At 40.8% G+C, this 26628-nt stretch overlaps 1 protein-coding gene across 2 annotated transcripts; it reads right to left on the bottom strand.

The window, feature by feature from the left end:
- Nucleotides 1–2633: 2633 nt before the first annotated feature.
- Nucleotides 2634–20200, bottom strand: LOC115160630 (serine/threonine-protein kinase 17B). 2 transcript variants are annotated; one of them, XM_029710848.1, is made up of 8 exons: nucleotides 19960–20200; nucleotides 19484–19616; nucleotides 17207–17419; nucleotides 5193–5331; nucleotides 4627–4753; nucleotides 4451–4499; nucleotides 4101–4280; nucleotides 2634–3861 (listed from the first exon to the last, which is right to left on the bottom strand). In XM_029710848.1, exons 2-8 carry the CDS (start codon nucleotides 19600–19602, stop codon nucleotides 3636–3638), a joined length of 1053 nt encoding a protein of 350 aa, XP_029566708.1. In that variant the 5' UTR covers nucleotides 19603–19616; nucleotides 19960–20200; the 3' UTR covers nucleotides 2634–3635. The 2 variants fall into 2 exon arrangements, with proteins under 2 accessions (XP_029566708.1, XP_029566707.1); XM_029710847.1 differs by having other exon boundaries at nucleotides 19996–20199.
- Nucleotides 20201–26628: the final 6428 nt, after the last annotated feature.

The following is a 26628-nucleotide window of genomic DNA, read 5'->3' as shown; positions in this document are numbered from 1 at the left end:
GAGGGTAATGATTACTAAACCAATGTAATGATGTAGCGGTGTTCCAGTTCTCCGTATGGATGACAGCATACATGGAGCGCTTGGCCGTGACTGGAGAAGCCCCTCTCCAAGACAAAGGCTATTGTGTGTGCCAGGCCAGTGACATCTCTCTGGGAAACCTTGGAGGACCACAAACAAGAAAGTCTTTGCAACATTTTGAACAACTGACATTCAGTTGAGGTCTACTGGCAGTTAGGCTTCATAACAATCCAGATTCAATGATCAATACTGAGAACCCCTTGAAGCATTTGTATATTATTTCATAAGTTCACAGGTGGACGGGCTTCCATGTGAATGAATGCTCAACAGAGCACTTCCATTTCATGTTCTTCACTGTCAAAAATGTTCCGTACTAGGACCGTCCATATATCCCAAAAATAATCCTCCTCCTGGTAACACTGTACAAATATCTCAAAAATGTTCTCCTGTTTATCAACTGCATTACTAAAGTTTTCCTGTCCATAATTCATAGTCAATTCCATAACCTTTACCCACATCACTTCCGTAACCCAAAATATTTTATCGTCCTCTCCGCAAGCATCTCAACGGCATACCCTTTCCTCATAACCGAAACCCATCTTTTCTATTATAAATCCACAATCCATCTCTAATCACTTTGCCAAAACTTTCACGCATATCAAACATTCACTACTTTACGTCACCAGTTACCAAAACATATTTTTAAGAGATGCTATCAATACTATATCCCATATATTCTTAATAAACCCATCTGAATCCAGTTAAATAAGAGCACAATGTACATCTAAACAAACACCATCCCATTATATAAATATATTGATAATCAGGTTAGACAAAATGTACATAAAAAGGGCAAATATAAAGAGGCACACAATATTACCGACCAAAGTGAAAGGTCATTTGCCCTGAGACGAGAAGGAAATGGAATGAAGAGGGGATAGGACGGAATGTATTCGCCTCCATACAGAGACAATCTGTTATGACTCCCAATATACAGTGAATTCGGAAAGTATCCAGACACCTTCCCTTCTTCCACATTGTTACGTTAGTCTTATTCTAAAATGTATTAAATCAATTTTTTTTAAATCCACATCTACTCACAATACCTCATAACGACAAAGCAAAAAAATAAATAAATAGAAATACCTTATTTACATCACTTTTCAGATCCTTTGCTATGAGACTCAAAATTGAGCTCAACTGAATCCTGTTTCCATTGATCATCCTTGAGATGTTTCTACAACTTAATTGGAGTCCACCTGTGGTTAATTCAATTGATTGGACATGATTTGGAAAGGCACACACCTGTCTATATAAAAAGGTCCCACAGTTAACAGTGCATGTCAGAGCAAAAACCAAGCCATGAGGTTGAAGGAATAGTCCGTAGAGCTCCGAGACAGGATTTTGTTGAGGCACAGATCTGGGGAAGGATACCAAAACATTTCTGCAGCATTGAAGGTCCAAGAATAGAGTGGCCTCCATCATTCTTAAATGGAAGAAGTTTGGAACCACCAAGACTCTTCCTAAAGCTGGCTGCCTTGCCAAACTGAGCAATCGGGGGAGAAGGGCCTTGGTCAGGGAGGTGACCAAGAATTCGATGGTCCCTTTGACAGAGTTCCTCTGTGAAGATGGGAGAACCTTCCAGAAGATCAACCATTTCTGCAGCACTCCACCAAATCAGGCCTTTATGGTAGTGGCCAGACGGATCCCACTCCTCAGTTAAAAGGCACGACAGCCCTCTTGGAGTTTGCCAAAAGGCACCTAAAGACTCTCAGACCATGAGAAACAAGATTCTCTGGTCTGATGAAACCAATATTGAACTATTTGGCCTGAATGCCAAGTGCCAAGGAAACCTAGTGCCATCCCTATGGTGAAGCATGGTGGTGGCAGCATCATGCTGTGGGAATGTTTTTCAGCAGCAGGGACTGGGAGACTAGTCAGGATTGAAGGGAAGATGAATGAAGCAAAGTACAGAGAGATCCTTGATGAAAACCTGCTCGAGAACGCTCAGGACCTCAGACTGGGTTGAAGGTTCACCTTCCAACAGGACAACAACCCTAAGCACACAGCCAAGAAAACGCAGAAGTGGCTTCGGGACAAGTATTTGAATGTCCATGAGTGGCCCAGCAGAGCCTGGACTTGAACCCGATCGAACATCCCTGGAGAACTGAAACGCTCCCTATCCAACCGGACAGAGCTTGAGAGGATCTGCTGCGAAAAATGGGAGAAACTCCCCAAATACAGTTGTGCCAAGCTTGTAGCGTCATACCCAAGAAGACTTGAGGCTGTAATCGCTGCCAAATGTGCTTCTAAAGACCTGTTTTTGCTTTGTCATTATGGGGTATTGTGTGTAGAAGGGGAAAAAAAACAATTTAATCAATTTTAGAACAAGGCTGTAACTTAACAAAATGTAGAAAAGGTCAGGGTGTGAATACTTTCCAAATGCACTGTACCTGACTCCCATTGAGCTTTAAAGGCTTCCTAGCCCTAGAAAAATAGAATAGCTTTTAAATGCTGATTAAAGGGATGCAGATTAGATTACTTTGGTGAACATCAGAAAATAAAGTTCATCAGAAAAAAAAAACATGGAATTAAAAACACTTCAGAGGGCATGGTTATTTTCCAGTTAAGTAATTCATGAAATACCCAGATGATAAATAGAAAGTGCTTCAGTCACATTTGCCTTAAGCTAATGATTAAAGAGGAACTGACAACTTTGCAGAAACATTTGAGTAAGCATGGGTGTGGTGTGAACTGTCCATGAGTCACCTTTTTTAGAGCCATCTTAAACCGCCTCTATTACTGTGGAATTGTAAACCAGGAGAGTTCAGGTAAACAAACACTGTAATAGACAGAAAATAGCATGACTCATTGGCTTACTTATTATGCAGGCCATGGCTGGGTAATGTGTGCATAGAAAACCTGTCTTCAATGACATGTTTTCAGATGTGGTGTGTTGTAGAGTGCCTGAGAACTAGACAATGGAATGTCAGATGGAATGGAATGTAATATGCCACTCGGCATAAGCCATGGCCCAAAGCTGATGCTTGTTCGAGAGTAGGGAGGTAACGTACATCTTGGGTCAAGCAAACAAGCATATAGTACGAGGATACTTTACTTTCACCTCAGAGACTGGTTTAGCTTGTATCTGCACAGCTCAGTGTTCTTTCGAATGCTTTTAGCACAAAATACTAAAAGCATGGGGCGTCTAAGAACACTTTTACGACCACTTATTAGCCTCATGGCAAAATGGTCAAGTAATAATTTGACTGTTTAAAATGTCTCTTAAAAGTTTGTGGAAAAACAGTATAGCATAGATTTCCCTTGTGATATATCTGGCCACCCATTCTCTGTAAATTCAGGGACATAAATGAACCAGACAAAACAAAAGACAAAACAGCTCACTATAAAATACTATTACTCATTAGATCACAAAGTAAGCTGGTTAACTTTGGTTTGGCAGGACACACTGGATACAAGTGAGCGGTAGAACAGAACAGGACTGAATAGCTCTTGGGTAGGCAACAGTGCTGCCTGCAGGTTCCTTGCTGCATAAAACCAATAAAAGCATAAGGGGAGGTCGCAGGAGGGGGGGCGCTTGCGTCGCTCTTTCCCCCTCAAAAGTCGGAAGCAGGCGTCTCCACCTCAAACCGAAACCGCTTGGCGTGGGTGTGGGGCGAGTCCAAGGTGAAGTTCTCCTTGTCTTCTGGGTCCTCGGGTGGGGCGGCCCACTTGTTACCGCTGCTCCTCTCGCGGGGTGTACGTGGCGTGACGGGCTCGGTAATTGGGTATTGATGCCACAGCCAGGGGTGGGTCATGCAGTCGGCTGCACTGGACCTGTCCCTGTGTGGAGAGGGTGAAGACGGACCAAGGTGAACACCAAGTGGTGAAAGTTCTAGCTGAATTTATATCTCACAAAACGCAAATATTTAAAATGACAAAAGGTATAGTAAGTACAAAAACAATTAATTATCATCTGTATTGCTAAACACAATTTGTGACAACACTTCCTGTCAGTAGCAGTACTTCCCTTATGATTTGAATTCCCTGAACTTTTACTGATCTGCAGCATTCCCACTTACTCTGGTGTTTTGACCAGCAGCTTGCGGATGAAGTCGACGGCGAGCTCCGACACCCTGGAGAAGGCCTCTTGGCTGTAGTCCACATTGACTTGGGACACATTCAGGTATGTCTCCTGTTTGTCGTCCCCTATAAACGGAGACTCCCCCGTCACCAGCATGTAGGCTATCACCCCCACACTCCTGAGGAATAACACACCCAGAACACAGTTAGTACAAATGTGTCAGAGTACACACGTGTGTTGACCTGCAAACACACACTTGACACAAGTGCCTTAGGCAGGCAGGCAGGCACGCACATACATATCTATCCACAGTCATTTAAGTTGATAGTGTTGATTGTGATGACTCACCACAAGTCAGTTGCTGTGGTGATAGGCTCGTAGTTTAGAATTTCTGGAGCTAAGGTATAACAAGGGAGAAAGAGAGGCCAGATCATTACATCGCAACATTGATAGTGTAGAATGTCAGACTTAATTGCAACTGGTTTAGGGAATGTTGGACGTAAGTTAAATGGACGTTGCCTTACCCACGTACTCGGGCGTGCCCAAGATCTCTCGGAGCTCTCCGACTGTGCCCAGTTTGCGTGCCAGGCCAAAGTCCACAATCTTTATGTCCCCCAGTGGAGCCAGGCTGGTCAAGAGAATGTTCTGGGGCTGTAAGAAAGAGGGAAGATTAGTCCAATAGGGTGACATAAGTTTGTGCAGGGTCATAATACAGCTGTATACAGCACAATCCTTTCTGCATGTGATCATGTTTACAGAGGAGAAGTGGGGCGGCAGGTAGCCTAGCAGTTAAGGGCGTTGGGCCAGTAACCAAAAAGTCACTGGTTTGAATCCCCAAGCTGACTAGGAGAACAATCTGTCATTGCGTCCTTGAGCAAGGCACTTAACCCTAACTGCTCCTGTAAGTCGTTCTGGTAAAATGTAAATATGCAGGTGGTGATGTAAAGATTAATAAAGGGAGCAAATAAAGTTGAGAAGTGTATTTTAGGTGTATGCACGTGTTTTTGTTGTATGCGTGTGTGCGCAGTGCACTTCTGTTTGTAAACTAGTCTGTGTGTGTGTGTGCATTAAGAGGTGTGGAGGGACAGACCTTGAGGTCCAGGTGCACCACGCTAGTCTGGTGGAGGAGGTGGACGCCCTCCAGCATCTGTCTGATCAGCCGTGTGATCTGGCCCTCTGGGAGCAGCTCATCACAGTCACAGTAGTCAAAGATCTCACCCCCCGCCGCACTGTGAAACACGGTAGTCAGTACTGTCACAGTGTCTAATGCTAAATATCATAAATTGTTGCAGTCTTACATCCATAAAACCTAGGGGGTTTTGGCTCTGATGAGTGTATAAGTCTGTTTCATATCCTTTCAGGTTTGGCAAGAGATAATTGGCTATTTCTAATGGAATAGACTATCCCTTTCAGAGTTTACAAAGCACTCTGCTTTCGTGGAAGGATTAGTAAGGCTTTCTTCAAAACTCAATGAAACAAATAGGGAGGGTTGAAACATTTCTATTTGAGTTGGCTCTCAGAATACACGAGTGCCAAGGGTGGAGTTTAGGAACAACAGAACTTTCCAACCTAAGGACAGAATGTGGATTGAAATCTTTATCTCCAATCGGCATTCTAGTTTCTGTTTTGCTGGATTCAGAGTAAAGGTGTACTCGTTCCAATGAAGTTCAAAGCGCAATCACTAGAGATTCTTAATGGTTAACTGGTTAGCCTCTGAAAATACATCCGGTCGGTCATGCTTAAAGGTCTATAGGTTAGTTTGTAAAATTTTGTGGAATTAAATTGGCACGTGTTTGTCAGTCGTCATGTATAGGGCTGTTGCGGTGACTGCAAGGCTGGGCAATCTATCAAATGAATGTCTTTGCACGATATTCCAAATGTATTGCACAAATTTTGTTATTTTTCATGTTTATGTCCGCTTGTTCTCAACTTGTATTTTTAGTCTTGTCTCCTTCGCTCCTTAGCTGTGTGCACCTTCCCATTTACACCAGAGATCTGTGTATCCATCTCGTCATTATACACGTCTCCGTCCTAACAATGGGAATCATTGTCTCAAAGGCAGGCGACAAGCTAAGGTCCAAAATAAGCCCATACTATAGAAACGCATTGGCTTTATTTTGGACAGATTTGAGCAAGAGTGAAACCTCTCGGTTTGCCTCTTCCTCTATGGTTTACACACACACACACACACCCTGAGCCCTTCCCCCTACCTCTCCTCACCAACACAGTTGAGAGAGAGAGATCACATCTCTAAAAAGTGGTTTCACCTCACTATTTGCATTTGAGGTTTGGTCCAACAGAATCAGTCACATGGACACAAACACTGAGACATTATTTTACTGTAATAAAGTAGAAGTTAAAAAGGGTATCGTTATGAAAGTTGTCTCAACTACTCAAATTGCATGGAGAGTAGTGACTAAAATGAGAGTATCAATGAATATTGATGCTGGAAAATGAATGCTCAGTTTGTCGCACTGCATTGGGGTACCAAATAACGTTATACTAGCTGTCAAGTCTGTTTTATAAATTTGCAATAAGCATAAAACACAATTATATAAGGAATTGGCAACTCGTTCTCATTCTGAGAAATAAGATAGGCCACTTGATTTCAACATCTGAACAGAGCGTACAGGCTAACATGCTTTTCAAACAGTTGGAGACAGAAGGGTATGTTCATAACAATTCAACTGTTCAAATAGATCCAAGTTGGCTAAACTTGAAATAAAAAGATTAGCTGGCTAATCACTAGCAAGTTGGCTTGAGACATTGTTGATGAGACCTGTGTTAATTTCTATAGTTTAATGCCTGCTACAAGAAGTTATCATTAGTGAATGTGCATTATGCATGGTTCTAGTTACATTTGTGACAAAAAAAAGGGGCATTTTCATAGACGGACTTGAAAGCCAGAAAGTGCTTATTACAAAAGAAAAAAAAGCAGGTTAAACTATTTTGATACAATAATTAAATTATTGGAACTAATGGTTGTGGATGGCTTATATTTAGGTACAACTTCACAAGCCCTGCATTCATTAGATTATTGCTGACTGATTGAAATGCAGTGTGGTTGACCTTTAAAATTGTCCAATGCTTATTTAGAGAAAATATATTAAGATGTACAGTATCATTCAAAAAAGTTTGGACACCTCATTCCAGAGTTTCTCTTCATTTTTACTATTTGTAGAATAATAGCGAAGACATCAAAACTATGAAATAACATATGGAATCATGTAGTAACCAAAAAAAAACTGTTAAACAAATCAAGATATATTTTATATGTAGCCACCCTTTGCCAGCTTTGTAAACTCTTAGCATGCTCTGAACCAGCTTCACCTGGAATGCTTTTCAAACAGTCTTGAAAGAGTTCCCACATATGCTGAGCACTTGTTGGCTGCTTTTTCTTCACTCTGTGGTCCAACTCATCCAAAACCATCTCAATTGGGTTTAGGTCGGGTGATTGTGGAGGCCAGGTCATCTGATGCATCACTCAGCCTGGAGGTGTGTTGGGTCATTGTCCTGTTAAAATAGAAATGATCGTCCCCCTAAGCGCAAACCAGATGGGATGGCGTATCGCTGCAGAAGCCATGCTGGTTAAGCATGCCTTGAATAAAATAAAAACATTCAAATACAAATCAGACAGTGTCACCAGCAAAGCACTCCCACACCATCACACCTCCTCCTCCACGCCTCACGGTTGGAACGACACATGCGGAGATCATCCGTTCACGCGTCTCAAAGACACGGCAGTTGGATTGAAAATGTCAAATTTGGACTCAGACCAAAAGGACCGATTTCCACCAGTCTAATGTCCATTGTTCTTGTTTCTTGGCCCAAGCAAGTGTGTTCTTCTTATTGGTGTCCGTTAGAAGTGGTTTCCTTGCAGCAATTCGGCCATGAAGGCCTGATTCATGCAGTCTCCTCTGAAAAGTTGATGTTGAGATGTGTCTGTTACTTGAACTCTGAAGCATATATTTGGGCTGCAATTCTGAGGCTGGTAACTCTACTGAACGTATCCTCTTCAGCAGAGGTAACGCTGGGTCTTCCTTTCCTGTGGCAGTCCTCATGAGTTTCATCATAGCGCTTTATGGTTTTTGTGACTGCACTTGAAGAAACTTTCTTGTTCTTGAAATTTTCCAGATTGACTGAACTTCATGCCTTAAAGTAATGATGGACTGTGGTTTCTCATTGCTTATTTGAGCAGTTCATGCCATAATATGGACTTGGTCTTTTACCAAAAAGGGCCATCTTCTATATACCACCCTACCTCGGTCACAACACAACTGATTGGCTCAAACTTTTAACAAGGAACACCTGTTAATTGAAATGCATTCCTGGTGACTACCTTACAAAGCTGGATGAGAGAATGCCAAGTGTGCAAAGCTGTCATCAAGGCAACGGGTGGCTACTTTGAAGAATCTCAATTTCTCATTTGTTTAACAGTTTTTTGGTTACTACATGATTCCATGTGTGTTATTTCATACAGTGCCTTGCAAAAGTATTCATCCCCCTCTGCGTTTTTCCTATTTTGTTGCATTACAACCTGTAATTTATATCGATTTTTATTTGGATTTCATGTAATAGACATAGTCCAAACTCGTAAAGTGAAATTAAAAAAATTCTAAAAAAAAATTCTAAAAAATAAACAGAAAAGTGGTGCGTGCATATGTATTCACCCCTTTGCTATGAAGTGCCTAAATAAGATGTGGTGCAACCAATTACCTTCAGAAGTCACATAATTAGTCAAATAAAGTCCACCTGTGTGCAATCAAAGTGTCACATGATATCAAAAAGGCCCCAGAGTCTGCAACACCACCAAGCAAGGGGCACCACCAAGCAAGGGGCACCACCAAGCAAGGGGCACCACCAAGCAAGGGGCACCACCAAGCAAGGGGCACCACCAAGCAAGGGGCACCACCAAGCAAGGGGCACCACCAAGCAAGGGGCACCACCAAGCAAGGGGCACCACCAAGCAAGCGGCCCCACCAAGCAAGCGGCCCCACCAAGCAAGCGGCCCCACCAAGCTCTCCAAACAGGTCAGGGACAAAGTTGTGGAGAAGCACAGATCAGGGTTGGGATATAAAAAAAAGATCAAACTTTGAACATCCCATGGAGCCCCATTAAATCCGTTATTAAAAAAATTGAAAGAATATAGCACCACAACAAACCTGCCAAGAGAGGGCCCCCGACCAAAACTCACAGACCAGGCAATAAGGGCATTAATCAGAGAAGCAACAAAGAGACCAAAGGTAGCCCTGATGGAGCAGCAAAGCTCCACAGTGGAGATTGGAGTATCTGTCCATAAGACCACTTTAAGCCATACACTCCACAGAGCTGGGCTTTACAGAAGAGTGGCCAGAAAAAAGCCATTGCTTATTTAAAGAAAAAAAATAAGCAAACATTTGGTGTTTGCCTAAAGGCATGTGGGAGACTCCCAACACATATTGAAGAAGGTACTCTGGTCAGATGAGACTAAAATTGAACTTTTTGGCCATCAAGGGAAACGCCATTTCTGGCGCAAACCCAACACCTCTCACCACCCCGAGAACACCATCCCCACATTGAAGTATGGTGGTGGCAGCATCATGTTGTGAGGATGTTTTTCCATCGGCAGGAACTGGGAAACTAGTCAGAATTGAAGGGATGATGGATGGAGCTAAATACAGGGAAATTCTTGAGGGGAAACTGGTTTCAGTCTTCCAGAGATTTGAGACTGGGATGGAGGTTCACCTTCCAGCAGGACAATGACCCTAAGCATACTGCTAAAGCAACACTTGAGTGGTTTCAGGGGAAACATTTAAATGCCTTGGAATGGCCTAGTCAAAGCCCAGACCTCAATCCAATTGAGAATCTGTAGTATGATTTAAAGATTGCTGTACACCAGCGGAACCCATCCAACTTGAAGGAGCTGGAGCAGTTTTGCCTTGAAGAATGGGCAAACATTCCAGTGGCTAGATGTGCTAAGCTTATAGAGACACAGCTGCAAGTCTCTTGGGGTATAATTGCTGCAAAAGGTGGCTCTACAAAGTATTGCCTTTTTTTGGGGGGGGGGGGGGGGGGGTTGAATAGTTATGCACGCTCAAGTTCAGTTTTTTTGTCTTTCTTTTTTGTTTCACCAAAAAATATTTTGCATCTTCAAAGTGGTAGGCATGTTGTGTAAATCAAATGATACAACACAACCCCCCCATAATCTATTTTAATTCCAGGTTGTAAGGCAACAAAATAGGAAAAATGCCAAGGGGGGTGAATACTTTCGCAAGTCACTTTAGTTTTGATGTCTTCACTATTATTCTACAATGTAGAAAATTGTCCAATTTTTTTTATATAAAAAAAACCAACCTGGAATGAGTAGGTGTATCCAAACATTTGAATGATAGTGTATATGATGAAGAGATATGGCCATATAGCTCAGCCCTAGGTGGCTGTATTAGCGCCACACCGGCAGTCATGACTGCAGTAAAATTCCACATGACTGTTTAGCCACGGTAATCTCCTTTTATGCACTCTGGACTAGAGGTCGACCGATTATGATTTTTCAACGCCAATACCGATCATTGGGGGACCAAAAAAAGTCAATACCGATTAATCGGAAGATATATATATAATATATAATATATAATATATATATATATATATCTTCCGATTAATCGGTATTGACTTTTTTTGGTCCCCCAATGATCGGTATTGGCGTTGAAAAATCATAATCGTGTGTGTGTGTAATAATGACAATTACATCAATACTGAATAAACTTATTTTAACTTAATACGTCAATAAAATCTATTTAGTCTCAAATAAATAATGAAACATGTTCAATTTGGCTTAAATAATGCAAAAACAAAGTGTTGGAGAAGAAAGTAAAAGTGCAATATGTATGTAAAATATGTATGTAAAAAAGCTAACGTTTAAGTTCCTTGCTCAGATCATATGAAAGCGGGTGGTTCCTTTTAACATGAGTCTTCAATATTCCCAGGCAAGACATTTTAGGCTGTAGTTATTATAGGACTATTTCTCTCTCTACCATTTGTATTTCATATACCTTTGACTATTGGATGTTCTTATAGGCACTATAGTATTGCCAGCCTAATCTCGGGCGTTGATAGGCTTGAAGTCATAAACAGCGCAATGCTTGAAGCACAGCGAAGAGCTGCTGGCAAATGCAGGAAGGTGCTGTTTGAATGAATGCTTATGAGCCTGCTGCTGCCTACCACCACTCAGTCAGACTGCTCTATCAAATCATAGACTTAATTATAATATAACACACAGAAATACGAGCCTAAGGTCATTAATATGGCAAAATCCAGAAACTATCATTTCGAGAGAAAAAAAAAGTTTATTCTTTCAGTGAAATACGGAACCATTCCGTATTTTATCTAACGGGTGGCATCCCTAAGTGTAAATATTGCTGTTACATTGCACAACCTTCAACATTGTCATAATTATGTACAATTCTGGCAAATTAATTACGGTCTTTGTTAGGAAGAAATGGTCTTCACAGTTCGCAATGAGCCAGGCAGCCCAAACTGCTGCATATACCCTGACTCGCAAGAGATGACACACATATACCCTGAACGCAAGAGATGACACAATTTCCCTAGTTAAAAGAAATTCATGTTAGCAGGCAATATTAACTAAATATGCAGGTTTAAAAATATATACATTTGTATTGATTTTAAGAAAGGCATTGATGTTTATGGTTAGGCACACATTGGTGCAACGACAGTGCTTTTTTTCGCGAATGTGCTTGTTAAATCATCACCCGTTTGGCGAAGTAGGCTGTGATTTGATGATAAATTAACAGGTACTGCATCGATTATATGCAAGCAGGACAAGCTAGATAAACTAGTAATATCATCAACCATGTGTGTAGTTAACTAGTGATTATGTTAAGATTTATTGTTTTTTATAAGATAAGTTTAATGCTAGCTAGCAACTTACCTTGGCTCTTGCTGCACTCGCGTAAAAGGTAGTCAGCCTGCCACACAGTCTCCTCGTGGAGCGCAATGTAATCGGCCATAATCGGTGTCCAAAAATGCAGATTACCGATTGTTATGAAAACTTGAAATCAGCCCTAATTAAAATCGGCCGACCTCTACTCTGGACATGCTTTGGTAGTACCCAACTGGCCATCAGGTCCTAATGGCCTGGTACTCAGGGGTCTATTGTCCATCTAACCACTGTCATCAATGCAAATGCAATCAAAAATCACATCAAGACTCCTGAACAGGTAATCAAATGGCTACCCGGACAATTTGCATTGTGTGCCCCTCCCAACCCCTCTTTTACGCTGCTGCTACTCTCTGTTTATCATATATGCATAGTCACTTTAACTATACATTCATGTACATACTACCTAAATTGGCCCGACCAACCCGTGCTCCCACACATTGGCTAACCGGGCTATCTGCATTGACACGGGTCCCCCGGGATTCTGGTAGAAATGGGAGTTTAGTTCTAGAGTCAAACTCAGGACAGGATCAACAGTCTACAGGAACCGGCAGTACAGGAATAGTTAAGAGTGTATATGTGTATATGTGTATATGTGTGTGTATATATATGTATATATGTATATGTGTGTGTATATATATATATATATATATATATATATATATATATATATATATGTATATGTGTATGTGTGTGTGTGTGTATATATAAAACCAGCTAAGAACAAATTCTTATTTACAATGACAGCCTACCCCGGCCAAACATTAACACGGATGAAGCTGGGCCAATTGTGCGCCGCCCTATGGGCCTCCCAATCATGGTGGGTTGTGATACAGCCTGGAATCGAACCAGGGTCTCTAAGGCACTGGATCAGGAGCCCCAACTGTAGGCTAGGCCTAATATAGATTACTTAATAAAATGTAATAACATTAAAAAATAAAAAATAAAGTAATTTCCCCCCTCTCTCAGCTCACTCTGGCGCCTTGCTCCAGTTGTAGCCAGTCACTAGGCTACCTCAGATGCCAACCTATGTTGGAAGGATAAATTATGAAGCCTTTGATGGAGGAATTGCAACGTCTTGCTTCAGCCAAGGACCATCACTAACATTAGAACCAATGAAAGAGCAATGTTTTAGCTAAATATGATAGTTAGTTGTCTTTGACAATGAAGGAACCAAGTTCACTACATGACCAAAAGTATGTGGACATCTGCTATTCACCCCCCCCCCCCCCCCCCCCCCCCCCCCCCCCAAAAAAAAAGTGTGAAAGCAACAACAGCTTTCACGCTTTTGGTAAGGCTTTCCACTAGATGTTGGAACATTGCTGCAGGGACTTGCTTTCATTCAGCCACAAGAGTATTAGTGAGGTCGGGCACAGGAAAGGGCCATCCCCGAACTGTTGCCACAAAGTTGGAAGCACAGATTTGTCTGGAATGTCATTGTATGCTCTAGCATTAACATTTCCCTTCATTGAAACTAAGAAGTCTAGCTTGAACCATGAAAAACAGCCCCAGACCATTATTCCTCTTCCACTAAAACTTTACAGATGGCACTATGCATTGGGGCAGGTACCGTTTTCCTGGCATCCGACAAACCCAGATCTGTCCGTCGGACTGCCAGATGGTGAAGCGTGATTCATTCGTCACTCCAGAAAACGTGTTTCCTCTGCTCCAGAGTCCAATGGCGGCGAGCTTTACACCACTCCAGCCGACACTTGGCATGGTGATCTTAGGCTTGTGTGTGGCTGCTCGGCCATGGAAACCCATTTCATGAAGCTCCCGACGAACAGTTCTTGTGCCGACGTTGCTTGCAGAGGCAGTTTGGAACTTGGTAGTGAGTGTTGCAACCAAGGACAGGCGATTTTTATGCGCTGCGCACTTCAGCACTCGGCGGTCCTTTTCTGTGAGCTTGTGTGGCCTACCTCTTCGCGGCTGAGCCATTGTTGCTCCTAGACGTTTCCACTTGACAGTACTTACAGTTGACCGGGGCAGTTTAGCAGGGCAGAAATTTGACGAACTGACTTGTTGGAAAGGTGGCGTCCTATGACGGTGCCACGTTGAAAGTCACTAAGCTCTTCAGTAAGGCCATTCTACTGCCAATGTTTCTGGAGATTACATGGATGTGTGCTCAATTTTATACACCTGTCAGCAACAGATGTGGCTGAAATATCTGAATCCACTAATTTGAAGGGGTGTCCACATATTTTGTATGTAGTGTACATGGCATGTACACTACATAGGCTACCAATTGGAGAGCGGGACAAGCGGCCTGAAGCTCTACTCCTAACAAGTTTACCTTCAAACCCAATTGTTTGTGTATTTAACTAAACACGTGCCATCTGAGGTGAAGAGTGATATAAAAATAGATTGACTTATGCAGTACTGACGCTCAGGTTAATTTTGTTTCATGTTCAAGTTGTAAATGTTAAATGTGTTGTAAATGTTCATATGGTGTACAGTGCTCAGCTGTAGGCTACAGTTTTATGAAGGTGCTGAGCAGACCATCCTGCTGGGGTCTGTCCTCATCCTCCAGACTTAATCATCTACATTTAGGTCATTTAGAATACGGTCTTAACAAGATCAACTTAGGCCTACAGTCAGTGCAGGTAAGACAACTACATATCACTGTCGCATATGGAATTACTGAAATTATTTGCAATACTTCCAAAACACATAATAGCCTACATATTTCTGGCGCAAAAATGAGCACGGGATGGGAGTGATTTTTAATCGGGAAGGGACAGGAAAGTTCTGAGGTTATAGAACTGTTGCAGGATCAGGACAGTACAGGAAAATAATTAACATGACAAGATGGGACAGGAATTACTTTTCACTCCGTCAACCTCTACTAGACGTAGCCTACAAAAGTAACCTACAAAATGGATCGGCAGAAAAGCACCGCCTCCATTCGCTTTTTGAGTGCATACAGATGACATGTATTTTTTCGCCTGCCCATTTGATAATGGGCTATTCTAAATCGAAACAATGTTTACATATTAGTAAAGACAAGATTAAATTGAGAATAGTCTGATCAGTGAAAATATGATAACTTGATGAGAGAACAGCTGTGCAGCCTGAGGCAAGGAACAGAGTGAAAGCTTTTTTTTCCCCTTCTACTTTCTCAAATCATCAACAGCCTATAGTTGTACCATGCTGTTTTGATTCAGAAGACATTCTAAGGTTTGTATCAATCACAACTAAAGTTACAAATACCTCTCAATCTAGCATGTAGGACCTGTTTCAAATGATAACTTTTACGCTCAACACAGCCACTTCATATGCACACTCACTCTGTAATGGGAAAAATATATTTCTATTTTCTTTAGCTAAGTTCAATTATATTCCTCTTTCTATAAAATCAGATAAAATAATGGCACGGGACTTAAGCATATCTTATCTGCTAAATGAACAAGCCTACAGCCTATGGCATGGAGCATAGCCAGATAACATAAGCCTACAGTAGGCCAACTCATATTCTGTTCTTCTGAAATACATGAGCTTCCTATCATGTTCCTTTAGAACTGACTAAAATAAATAATGGATTGATTGTGATGGTGTACATTAAATGTATTATACTTATTTTTTATGTAGATGTTCAAAAGGAGTGCAGCTTGTATGTGTAGAGGCCTGGAGATGCTAAACATGTTCACGTTAATAAACGGTCAATTACTGTGAGACCAGCATTCTTTTGCATGACAGGCTGACAAAATTTCATGACCGCCACAGCCCTAGTCATGCATCTTATTTATTACACTCGCACAGCATACAGAGCCTAGTTTGAGGAGCGGAATAGCCTATCACCTGTCAGACTGTGCAAGAGCACCTCCTGAAAAAGCTGGTACTGGAGGGAAACGGGCTTTTATAAACCCAGTCATTGCGCAATAAATTACAATTCTAAATGCAATCGCTATTAAACTCTTGATGACCATGATTAAAAAGATACTACTTTTATTTCTCAATCTCAACTCGTAATTCAAGAGCACCTCACATTCCCATTCGAGTGCATAGGCTATAGTCAACGGTATGCAGGCTATCAGTGCGTCACCCACCACTTTGCAACGTGAGCTTGAGGCAGTATAATTGTTTGAACCTGAACGTTTTACTTTACTTCAAATAATGAGCCATGTCTTACATTGCTTCAAAGTAGCCTAGCCAGAATCCTACCATAGAAACCTGGAGGAAATGTTATAAAGACTTCCTCATGCCATTAGTGGCAGGTAGCCTAGTGGTTTGAGCAGTAACCGAAAGGTTGCTGGTTTGAATCCCTGAGCTGACAAGGTAAAAATCTGTCATTCTTCCCCTGAACAAGGCAGTTAACCCACTGTTCTCTGGTAGGCCGTCATAAATAAGAATTTGTTCTTAACAGACTTGCCTAGTTAAATAAAGGCAAAAAATATATATAATGTATTCACCATAATTTCTCTACCGTTTTATTGGTTTTTATATGAACTTTCTTTTCCTGTCCAGAAGCCTAAGGCACAATCCTAGTCATTGCAACCCATCCTAGTTGTTGGTATTAGATTCCCCATCTTTTAGGTTCTAACAGAGATTTTTAGCTCTGTCATATATGGAACTGTTCGCATAGGTGCGCTGTTAAGAACTGTGTTTATCCGCGAATTGCATTTTGGCAAATATTTGAAAATGGCGTTTTATTAACTGCTTCATTACAGGGGTTGCATGCTCAATCATAGGATATAGCCTTTTGACTGTAAAACGATAGGCTTGCTATTGTTTAATGTTTCCATTAAGCTCTTAATGAAAAATGTCCGTTCCTGGTATGCATGCATAGTATTTTCTGTTGGTCATGTCACTTTAGTCTTGTAAAAGAATATAACCGTTTGTTGACCCGGTTAATGAGGGGGGTTAGTCAGAAGCAAAATGTACCTAAATTTGCATCCATAGCAATCACACATTATACTGTCTCAGTTATATGATAAACTGTTAAGATTTTTAAAATAGCCTATCATCTGTCCTCTACAATGGATAGGTTTATATATTTTTAAAAATTGAAACATACATGAGTTAAGGAGTTGACAGATGTAGTGGAGGAAGCTGATGGCGTTGTGAAGTGGATGTTTTGGGAACAATAAACATTTCAAATGTTACTGATTGAACTGATAGCATTGAGTGCAATATAAAAAAATTAAAAGTTTCCAATAATAACTCACTATTCCAGCAGCAGGATGATGTCGTGGTCTGTCTCGTAGGCAGCTTGCAGGTTGACCACACGAGGGTTGTTACGGGCCGCCTCCAGCACGGCCATCTCGTGCACCACCTCGGCCCGGCAGTCTCGGCCCTGCCGCCGCTTCCGCAGGAACTTGGCGGCGAACACCTTTCCCGTGGCCTTCTCCATGCACCGCTTCACCACTGCAAATTTCCCCCTGGCACCAAGGACAGAGCGAGGGAGGGCTGAGTCATTTTTTATCACACACTATCTGGGTAATTTTAGTCTTCTCTGAAGGAGACAACATTGTTACCATTTGTACATCAGTTCATACAGTACCAGTCAAAAGTTTGAACACACCTACTCATTCGGGTTCTTTATTTTTACTATTTTCTACATTGTTGAATAAAAGAATACATCAAAACTATGAAATAACAACTGGAATCATGTAGTAACCAAAAAGTGTTAAACAAATCAAAATATATTTTAGATTCTTCAAAATAGCCACCCTTTGCCTTGATGACAGCTTTGCACACGTGGCATTTTCCCAACCAGCTTCACCTGGAATGCTAATCCAACAGTTGAAGGACTTCCCACATATATTGAGCTTTAAAAGTTATTGAAATATTATGGATTGACGGACCTTCATGTCTTAAAGTAATGATGGACTGTCGTTTCTCTTTGCTTATTTGAGGTATTCCTGCCATAATATGGACTTGGTCTTTTACCAAATAGGGCTATCTGCTGTGTACCACCCCTACCTTGTCACAACTGATTGGCTCAAATGCATTAAGGAAAGAATTTCCACAAATTAACTTTTACCAAGGCACACCTGTTAATGGAAATGCACTCCAGGTGACTAACGCACAAAGCTGGTTGAGAGAATGCCAAGAGTGTGCAAAGCTATCATCAAGGAAAAGGGTGGCTACTTTGAAGAATTTCATATCTAATATATTTTGATTTGTTTAACACTTTTGGTTATTACATGATTCCATATGTGTTATTTCATAGTTTTGATGTCTTCACTATTATTCTAAAATGTACAAAAAGTAAAAATAAAGAAAAACCCTGTAATGTAAGAGTAAGTGTGTCCAAATTTCTGACTGGTACTGTATGTAAAATGTACATTTAGGTCATTTAGCAGACGCTCTTGACCAAAGTTTTAGTGGCCCTCCTGTTGACAGCGGAGAGGAAATGTTGCCGTTTTAAAGCAAGTTCTGTATTTTACACATTTTCCATTGGGCGGAGAGAACATTTAACAATTTTATAACAAATTTCATGCAATTCTACTCATTCGCCATGTGGTAGTGGAAAATTAGCTGTTTTATAGCCAATTTCCTGCAATTCTACACCTTTTGCCATAGGGTAGAGAGAAACGTTTGCCGTTTTTAATATATCTGAGCAAGGCTGACTAACAAAGTCAAGGCGGGGTCCTACAGCCAGTAATTCAACCATGATAACAGATCTTTGTTTGGGCACAAATTCTTAATGTAGCCAACGTTTCCCCTTAAAACTTTGCCAACAACAAGAAAAAAAACACAAACTGAAAGTTTCCAGACCTCATTTTTTCTGTGGCTGAGCTCAAATCTGGTTTTCACATGCCCTTGCTTCCTTCCTCCTGAATTGCACTAGCAAGGTTGGGGACACCAGCGATGCGACATACCCTAATGGGTCCTTTATGATAGGCAACAAAGGTTAGGTTTGGCTCATGTAGAGCACTTATTGCCACATCGCTTACAAAAGGACAATGAGGTAATCGTGTGAAAACGAAACAAAAAATGTCCACCAAGGTTGCATTTTCATGAAATTTCATAAAACGAAATGATCTTGTGAGAAATGCCTTTCCACAAATCTATTTGTAGACTTGTCTATTTGGTGCAATTTCTAACATTTAGCCTATCCAACAATAAAAAACTCAAGGTACACCAAATCTATCTGATACAATCTTAGATATTGCTAGCAAGGCTACATTGTAGGTAGGCATTTACAGTTGGTAAACAAAGTTCAAGCATCAATGTAGTTAAAAAGTGTTAACTGTTAGTCAACTACTATAGCTAACTACACTGAGATTATCAGAGGTGCCATGTTACAGCTAATTTTAAGGACAACGTTAGTTCTAATCATATTTGACGCGTTAGTTAGTCAGCAGTATACTGTGATGTATCGCTATATAATCCAAGAGGCCAGTGATGCATTGGAGTCAGAAGGTCAAAATGTGAGAAGAGAATGAAGGAATTATAAAGTTTGAAGAGGGGACATCGTAACGTTAGCATTGGCTCACCTGCCCAACTCGCCGGTGATTTCGTACATACTGTCCATCGGTTCCGTATTGATCAGGGTTTGGATTTCTCCAAGTAACCCAGTAGGTCCATTGCGGTTGTCAAGCCGCCTCCGAGACATCGTTGTTAGCCTGACTGTGGGAATAAATTAGCGCCTGTTACGGCCGTAGACTAGCTAGCGAAATGTGTTTAGTGCTAAACCAGTTAAGGTTAGTTGGCAGTTTTATAGCTAACTAGCGTTTACTAACATCGTTATATTAGCTGAATAACGTTACATAGCTACTAGCTAAATAACTAGTTAGTTTGAAATGTTTTCAGCTGTAGAAAACGTGTTAGCTAGTTGTAGAAAAGCTAGCTAACGTTAGTTACTTGTTTGACAGACAGGTCAAGAAGAACAACGGTTAACGTCAGCTCATCTACTGTACAGCAGCTAACTAAACAAGCAAACAACACTAATACGTTAGTTAGCTAACGTTACCCTTTTCTTTTCTAGACAGCGAATTACGTCACTCACGAATTGGCACTTGTGGGGTTGATTGACAAACGTGCCGAAACTGTCCCTTGTGACATCGTTGAGTTATTAGCGACTTTAGTGCCTAGTTTACTAACATCTGGCTAAAATCCGTCCACTCGTCGATGTGCGCAAAACGTCTTCTAATTTTACTACCAATCTCCTGTCCACAGGTTTGATATTTGCCGCCTCGTTATGCGCACGCGCGAGGCGTCTACAGCTTCTTCTTTGGTATCGTGGCGTTCGCACAATTTCTTTGTGCATGCCGCCACCTGCTGTGAGGTATGGAAAGCCAAGCGTTTCACACGTCTTAACTCTTGTAATTATCACTTTTCACTTGCTTTTTCTCAAGTGTCAAATGTCATTTGTTAATACACGCGATTTTTGTTCACCTGTCCAGTTTGGTTACAGGTGATTTGAACGGTTGTTACGGGCATTTTTATATGGAAGGCCAAGAGTTTCAAATCGTCTTGATTTGAACGCTTGTTGTGGGCATTTTTACACGCGTTCATTACACCTGCATTTACAGGGGATTAGAACTTTTGAATATTGTGCTTTCAGACGCATGAAATTGTGCCACTGCACACGTTCTGGACGCCTGTGTAGTAACGGGTACGTTTCATGTGTCTGAAAGTACCACATTGAAGCCCCTCACGTCAATTTTCCTGAGTTTGACTTTGTTTGACTTCCGGCCTTTTGCGATGAATCGCTTAGGGAGGAGATGTTTCTAAATATGGATGAAATTGTTAAAATTAGTCAATGCGTTGGTGAGAAAAATGGAGGAAGAAATTAAAACCACTTTTTCTACGTAGCATTACAACTACAAAGCTGACGCTGGGTAGCTCACTTATTTTAATTGAAATAGCAAGGCTAGTTAGCTAGCTTACAATAATATTCTGTCTAGCCTGTAACTACTGGTTGTTACGTGTGGAACAGAGTAATAGTTCTTTGTTTGTCATTTGGTTGAGACTAACATTATTTTAGAAAATAATTGTTACTTTGTATATACACTGCTCAAAAAAATAAAGGGAACACTTAAACAACACAATGTAACTCCAAGTCAATCACACTTCTGTGAAATCAAACTGCCCACTTAGGAAGCAACACTGATTGACAATAAATTTCACATGCTGTTGTGCAAATGGAATAGACAACAGGTGGAAATTATAGGCAATTAGCAAGACACCCCCAATAAAGGAGTGGTTCTGCAGGTGGGGACCACAGACCACTTCTCAGTTCCTATGCTTCCTGGCTGATGTTTTTGTCACTTTTGAATGCTGGCAGTGCTTTCACTCTAGTGGTAGCATGAGACGTAGTCTACAACCCACACAAGTGGCTCAGGTAGTGCAGCTCATCCAGGATGGCACATCAATGCGAGCTGTGGCAAGAAGGTTTGCTGTGTCTGTCAGCGTAGTGTCCAGAGCATGGAGGCACTACCAGGAGACAGGCCAGTACATCAGGAGACGTGGAGGAGGCCGTAGGAGGGCAACAACCCAGCAGCAAGACCGCTACCTCCGCCTTTGTGCAAGGAGGAGCAGGAGAAGCACTGCCAGAGCCCTGCAAAATGACCTCCAGCAGGCCACAAATGTGCATGTGTCTGCTCAAACGGTCAGAAACAGACTCCATGAGGGTGGTATGAGGGCCCGACGTCCACAGGTGGGGGTTGTGCTTACAGCCAACACCGTGCAGGACGTTTGGCATTTGCCAGAGAACACCAAGATTGGCAAATTCGCCACTGGTGCCCTGTGTTCTTCACAGATGAAAGCAGGTTCACACTGAGCACATGTGACAGACGTGACAGAGTCTGGAGACGCCGTGGAGAACGTTCTGCTGCCTGCCACATCCTCCAGCATGACTGGTTTGGCGGTGGGTCAGTCATGGTGTGGGGTAGCATTTCTTTGGGGGGCCGCACAGCCCTCCATGTGCTCAGAGGTAGCCTGACTGCCATTAGGTACCGAGATGAGATCCTCAGACCCCTTGTGAGACCATATGCTGGTGCGGTTGGCCCTGGGTTCCTCCTAATGCAAGACAATGCTAGACCTCATGTGGCTGGAGTGTGTCAGCAGTTCCTGCAAGAGGAAGGCATTGATGCTATGGACTGGCCCGCCCGTTCCCCAGACCTGAATCCAATTGAGCACATCTGGGACATCATGTCTCGCTCCATCCACCAACGCCACGTTGCACCACAGACTGTCCAGGAGTTGGCGGATGCTTTAGTCCAGGTCTGGGAGGACATCCCTCAGGAGACCCTCCACCACCTCATCAGGAGCATGCCCAGGCGTTGTAGGGAGGTCATACAGGCACGTGGAGGCCACACACACTACTGAGCCTCATTTTGACTTGTTTTAAGGACATTACATCAAAGTTGGATCAGCCTGTAGTGTGGTTTTCCACTTTTAATTTTGAGTGTGACTCCAAATCCAGACCTCCATGGGTTGATAAATTGGATTTCCATTGATTATTTTTGTGTGATTTTGTTGTCAGCACATTCAACTATGTAAAGAAAAAAGTATTTAATAAGATTATTTCTTTCATTCAGATCTAGGATGTGTTGTTTAAGTGTTCCCTTTATTTTTTTGAGCAGTATATTTGTTGTGTAATTGGTTGGCTTTGCTAGTTAGCAAGGTGAGATTTATTTGATCAAGTGGGCTAACTTAGCTAATGTTTTAGGATAACAGGCTAGCTCCTTGCAGAATCTAGACAATGAGGAATAAGATCTGGCTGTTGCAGTGCCCAGAAGAGGTGAGACACAACCGCTACAGAGATAAAATGGTAAGATCTCTATCTTGAGCAGCCATATTTCAAGGTAGAACCAATGCAATAGGTATTTTATTGGCTTGCTAAATGAGCTGCTTTTCCTGACAATGTCTTTCTGATAAAGTTGTTAGTTCTAGGAAATGTCAAGTACGCAAGCATCTGCAGACCAGCGAGGAGGAGGAACGTCTATAGAACAAGAATTACTAGCTAGTTATATCAGAGACATTTTATTGGCTTGCTAAATGAGCTGCTTGTCCTGAAAATGTCTATCTGATAAGCTACACTCTTAGAAAAAAAAGGTGCTATCTAGAACTTAAAAGGTTATTCAGCTGTCCCTATAGGATAACTTTTTGAAGAACCCTTGTTGGTTCCATTTTCACAGGGGGTTCAACCTGGAACCAAAAAGGGTTATAGTATGGGGACAGCTGAAGAACCCTTTTGGAACCCTTTTTTTTCTAAGAGTGTATCTAGTTCAAATGCAATGTCCTTTATACAGCCACAACATGATGATCATGTAGTCAAACATCTGAAGATTAACGAGGACGAAAAAGCCTGCTTTGGATGAGCAAGGAAGAACAATAACTAGCTATATTAGATAAACATGTTCAGGAAAAGCAGGGAGAGAGCAAGCTAGTAGTAGTAACATTATTATTTGAAACCTCACATGCATCTGTGTTATATTTAAGCAATTAGGCACCTCAGAGGTTTGTGGTATATGGACAAAATACCACGGCTTAGGGCTGTTCTTAGAACGATGCAATGCGGAGTGCCTGGATACAGCCCTTAGCCGTGGTATATTGGCCATATACCACAAACGCCCAAGGTGCCTTATTGCTGTTAAAAACTGGTTACCAATGTAATTACAACAGTAAACAAGTAAGATTGACTCATACCTGTGGTATACAGTCTGATATACCATGGCTTGCTATTTGTCTCATGTTGTACCGATCATGAACAAGACTGAATTCTGTTGAATTGTCAACTGGTCTAAATTCTTGTTAGGAAGATGTTGCTGTTCACAGGAATATCCACATGCTATGTTGAACAAGCACCACAGATGAAGGAGAGGGAGGAAAACGGACAGCTTCTTTCCACCACGTCATACAATGTTTGCTTAATGAACAATTGTTACATCTTAAATAAATACAGAATTATTTTAGTTTATTCTGTTTCTAATGTTTTTTATGCTGGATGTGAGTAATTTAGCAGGTCTATAGTATGTATTGGTTCGAAACGTTTATTAAATATCTATTCAGTCAACTCACTTATTTTATGTTTGCTAAAATGTATGTTTTGTACTGTTACTTTTTACATGCTGAAACAGTCTCATTAGTTTTGAGCTAGACTATGATCGGGGAAATGTCTACTACCCTTTTTAAAACATGGAATTCATTGGAGGAGGAAGGGATAATTAATGAGAATCAGAACTTGGACAATGTCAGGAAATAAGTAGGATAAATGTACATCCTATCAATGACAAAATAAACTGCAGAAGTAGCCATAAGATAACATTAGATATGTGCATGTTATGTACTGGACAGATGGCTAGCCAGCTATTTTCAAAACATTGGATTACCAACTTGAGCAGTGATGTCTCAGTTTGCACCACATTTTCACATGGATGTGATATACACTGAACAAAAATATAGATGCAACATGTAAAGTGTTGGTCTCATGTTTCATGAGCTGAAATAAAATACATTTTCCACATGCACAAGAAGATTATTTATCTCAAATGTTGTGTACCCTGGTCCTTCCTCTGCTGCCTCCATAATAGTTTATAAATTCATTTTTAGAAAACATTTTAATTCAACCTTTGTGGTTTGGAAAGTATAGTGACTATTATTGCTTTAATTTATTCATCAAACAGATGGGGTTTTGGAAATGTAAGTACTTTTTGCAAAACAATCCCATCTGGTGGATGGAAAGAGTCATAATTTATATATATATATATATATATATATATATATATATATACACACACACACACTTGATATATACACACACACACTTGATACTTCAGACAAGGAAAAATGATGTATAGCTAATTAAAATGAAAAAAGACCTTTCTGAATTATGAAGCTTTGATGTGCTTTTTTTCAATACATAAATGCTTAATAAAAAATGTGACGTTGTCCAAAAACAACTAGAAAAACGCCATTCCTTACCCAATAGGCTGAACAGGTGTAATGAACCCGTGTAAAATACCCATAACAAGCATTCTAATCACCTGTAATTGCACACTGAACAGGTGTAATGAACGCGTTTAAAAATACCCACAACAAGTGTTCAAATCACCTGTAAACACACACTGGACAGTTGAAAAAAAATCACGTGTACAAAAAATGACATTAGACACTTGGGAAAAAAGCAAGTGAAAAATGATCATTGCAAGTGTTAAGACGTGTTCCGGGTTTGAAACTCTTGGCCTTCCATACCTGCACTACTGTCCAGCAATGGCGTAGGAAGCTACGTAGTAGCCAACATCAGGGTGACAGTCACAGTAAGCACACGCATACAACGCATGAAGCAACAGTACACACATCAATACTTTTTAATACATTTTACAATTGAAAATGTAAAATTATTTGTGTAAAACTAACAGTGAAATACAACTGACTCATCCTTTGCTCTAAAAACAGAAGTCCAAACTCCCGCAGTAAGGTAGCTCAATGTATGATAGTTGCATGGTAAGAAAGGGGAGAAGAAAAAAAACATCTCAATGAAAACCGTCTCACCTATAGTCCACCACAGTGGATACGTCATAATACCCATAAAACCTAGAGGTCAAACACAGAAATGGTTCCAATAGTTTTTTCACAATTAATTTTTTACATCCATGATTTTACAAACACTTCAAATGATGCATGTGTTTAGTGTAGGCTTACCTTGGCGTGATGTTTTCATAACCATGTAATTCTCTCTCGGACAAGGTGAGTTTTATCAATATATTTGCCGTGGTGTAAAGTACTTAAGTAAAAATACTTTTAAGTAGTTTTTGGGGGGTATCTGTACTTTACTATTTATATTTTTGACAACTTTTACTCCACTACATTCCTAAAGAATATAATGTACTTTTTACTCCTTACATTTTCCCTGACACACAAAAGCACTTAGCAGGACAGAATTATGGCACCTACCAATATAACACTTTGTCATCCCTACTGCCTCTGATCTGGCGGACTCACAAAACACAACTACTGTGTTTGTAAATTATGTCTGAGTGTTGGAATGTGCCCCTTTTAAAAATTAAAAATATGAAAATAGTGCCGTCTAGTTTGCTTAATTTAATAAAATTGATGTATAGCATTTACTTTTACTTTGTACTTTTACTGAAGTATGACAATTTAGTACTTTTTCTACCACTGTACTTAAGTACATTTAAAACCAGATACTTTCAGACTTTTATTCAAGTAGTATTTTACTGGGTAACTTTCACTTTTACTTGAGTCATTTTCTTTTACTCAAGTATGACAATTTTACTTTTTCCACCACCGTATATTTACTCTCAAAATAAAAATGAAAACGAGACTTAGTTGAGTGATAACTCAGTTCTAAAATGTTGTCATTGATGAGAATGAATCAAAACCCAAGTTATCAATTAAAAGTTCATGGAAAAACTCCTTGTCCTCGTGAAAATGACAGTTTATAAAATATTCTACAGCTGTAATGTCAATAAAAGTCTAACTATTTATATAGCACATTTCTTACAACAAATTAATTTCAAGGTGTTCAAAGTCATGCATTGAAAGGCATGTGGCACTTAACATCCTTCCACTTGGCAGGTCTCAATAGGTGACCAGGGGATTCTCTCTACCACATGCGAATGCCTCCATGGAGTTCATCAGTGTAGCCATGCAGCCTATTTTGGCGCTCCAC

This window comes from Salmo trutta, chromosome 24, assembly GCF_901001165.1.
Source record: "Salmo trutta chromosome 24, fSalTru1.1, whole genome shotgun sequence".
Classification (NCBI taxonomy): Eukaryota; Metazoa; Chordata; class Actinopteri; order Salmoniformes; family Salmonidae; genus Salmo; species Salmo trutta.
Note: the sequence above shows the minus strand (reverse complement) of the source record. Positions and strands in the feature narration are given on the sequence as shown.

Coding starts and splice junctions, on each gene's coding strand:
- LOC115160630 (XM_029710848.1), bottom strand. CDS start 19,602: ATGTCTCGGAGGCGGCTTGACAACCGCAATGGACCTACTGGGTTACTT. Junction 5,332..17,206: donor ATCATCCTGCTGCTGGAATA/GTGAGTTATTAT, acceptor CGTGTTTCACAG/TGCGGCGGGGGGTGAGATCT. Junction 4,754..5,192: donor TGGTGCACCTGGACCTCAAG/GTCTGTCCCTCC, acceptor TCTTTCTTACAG/CCCCAGAACATTCTCTTGAC.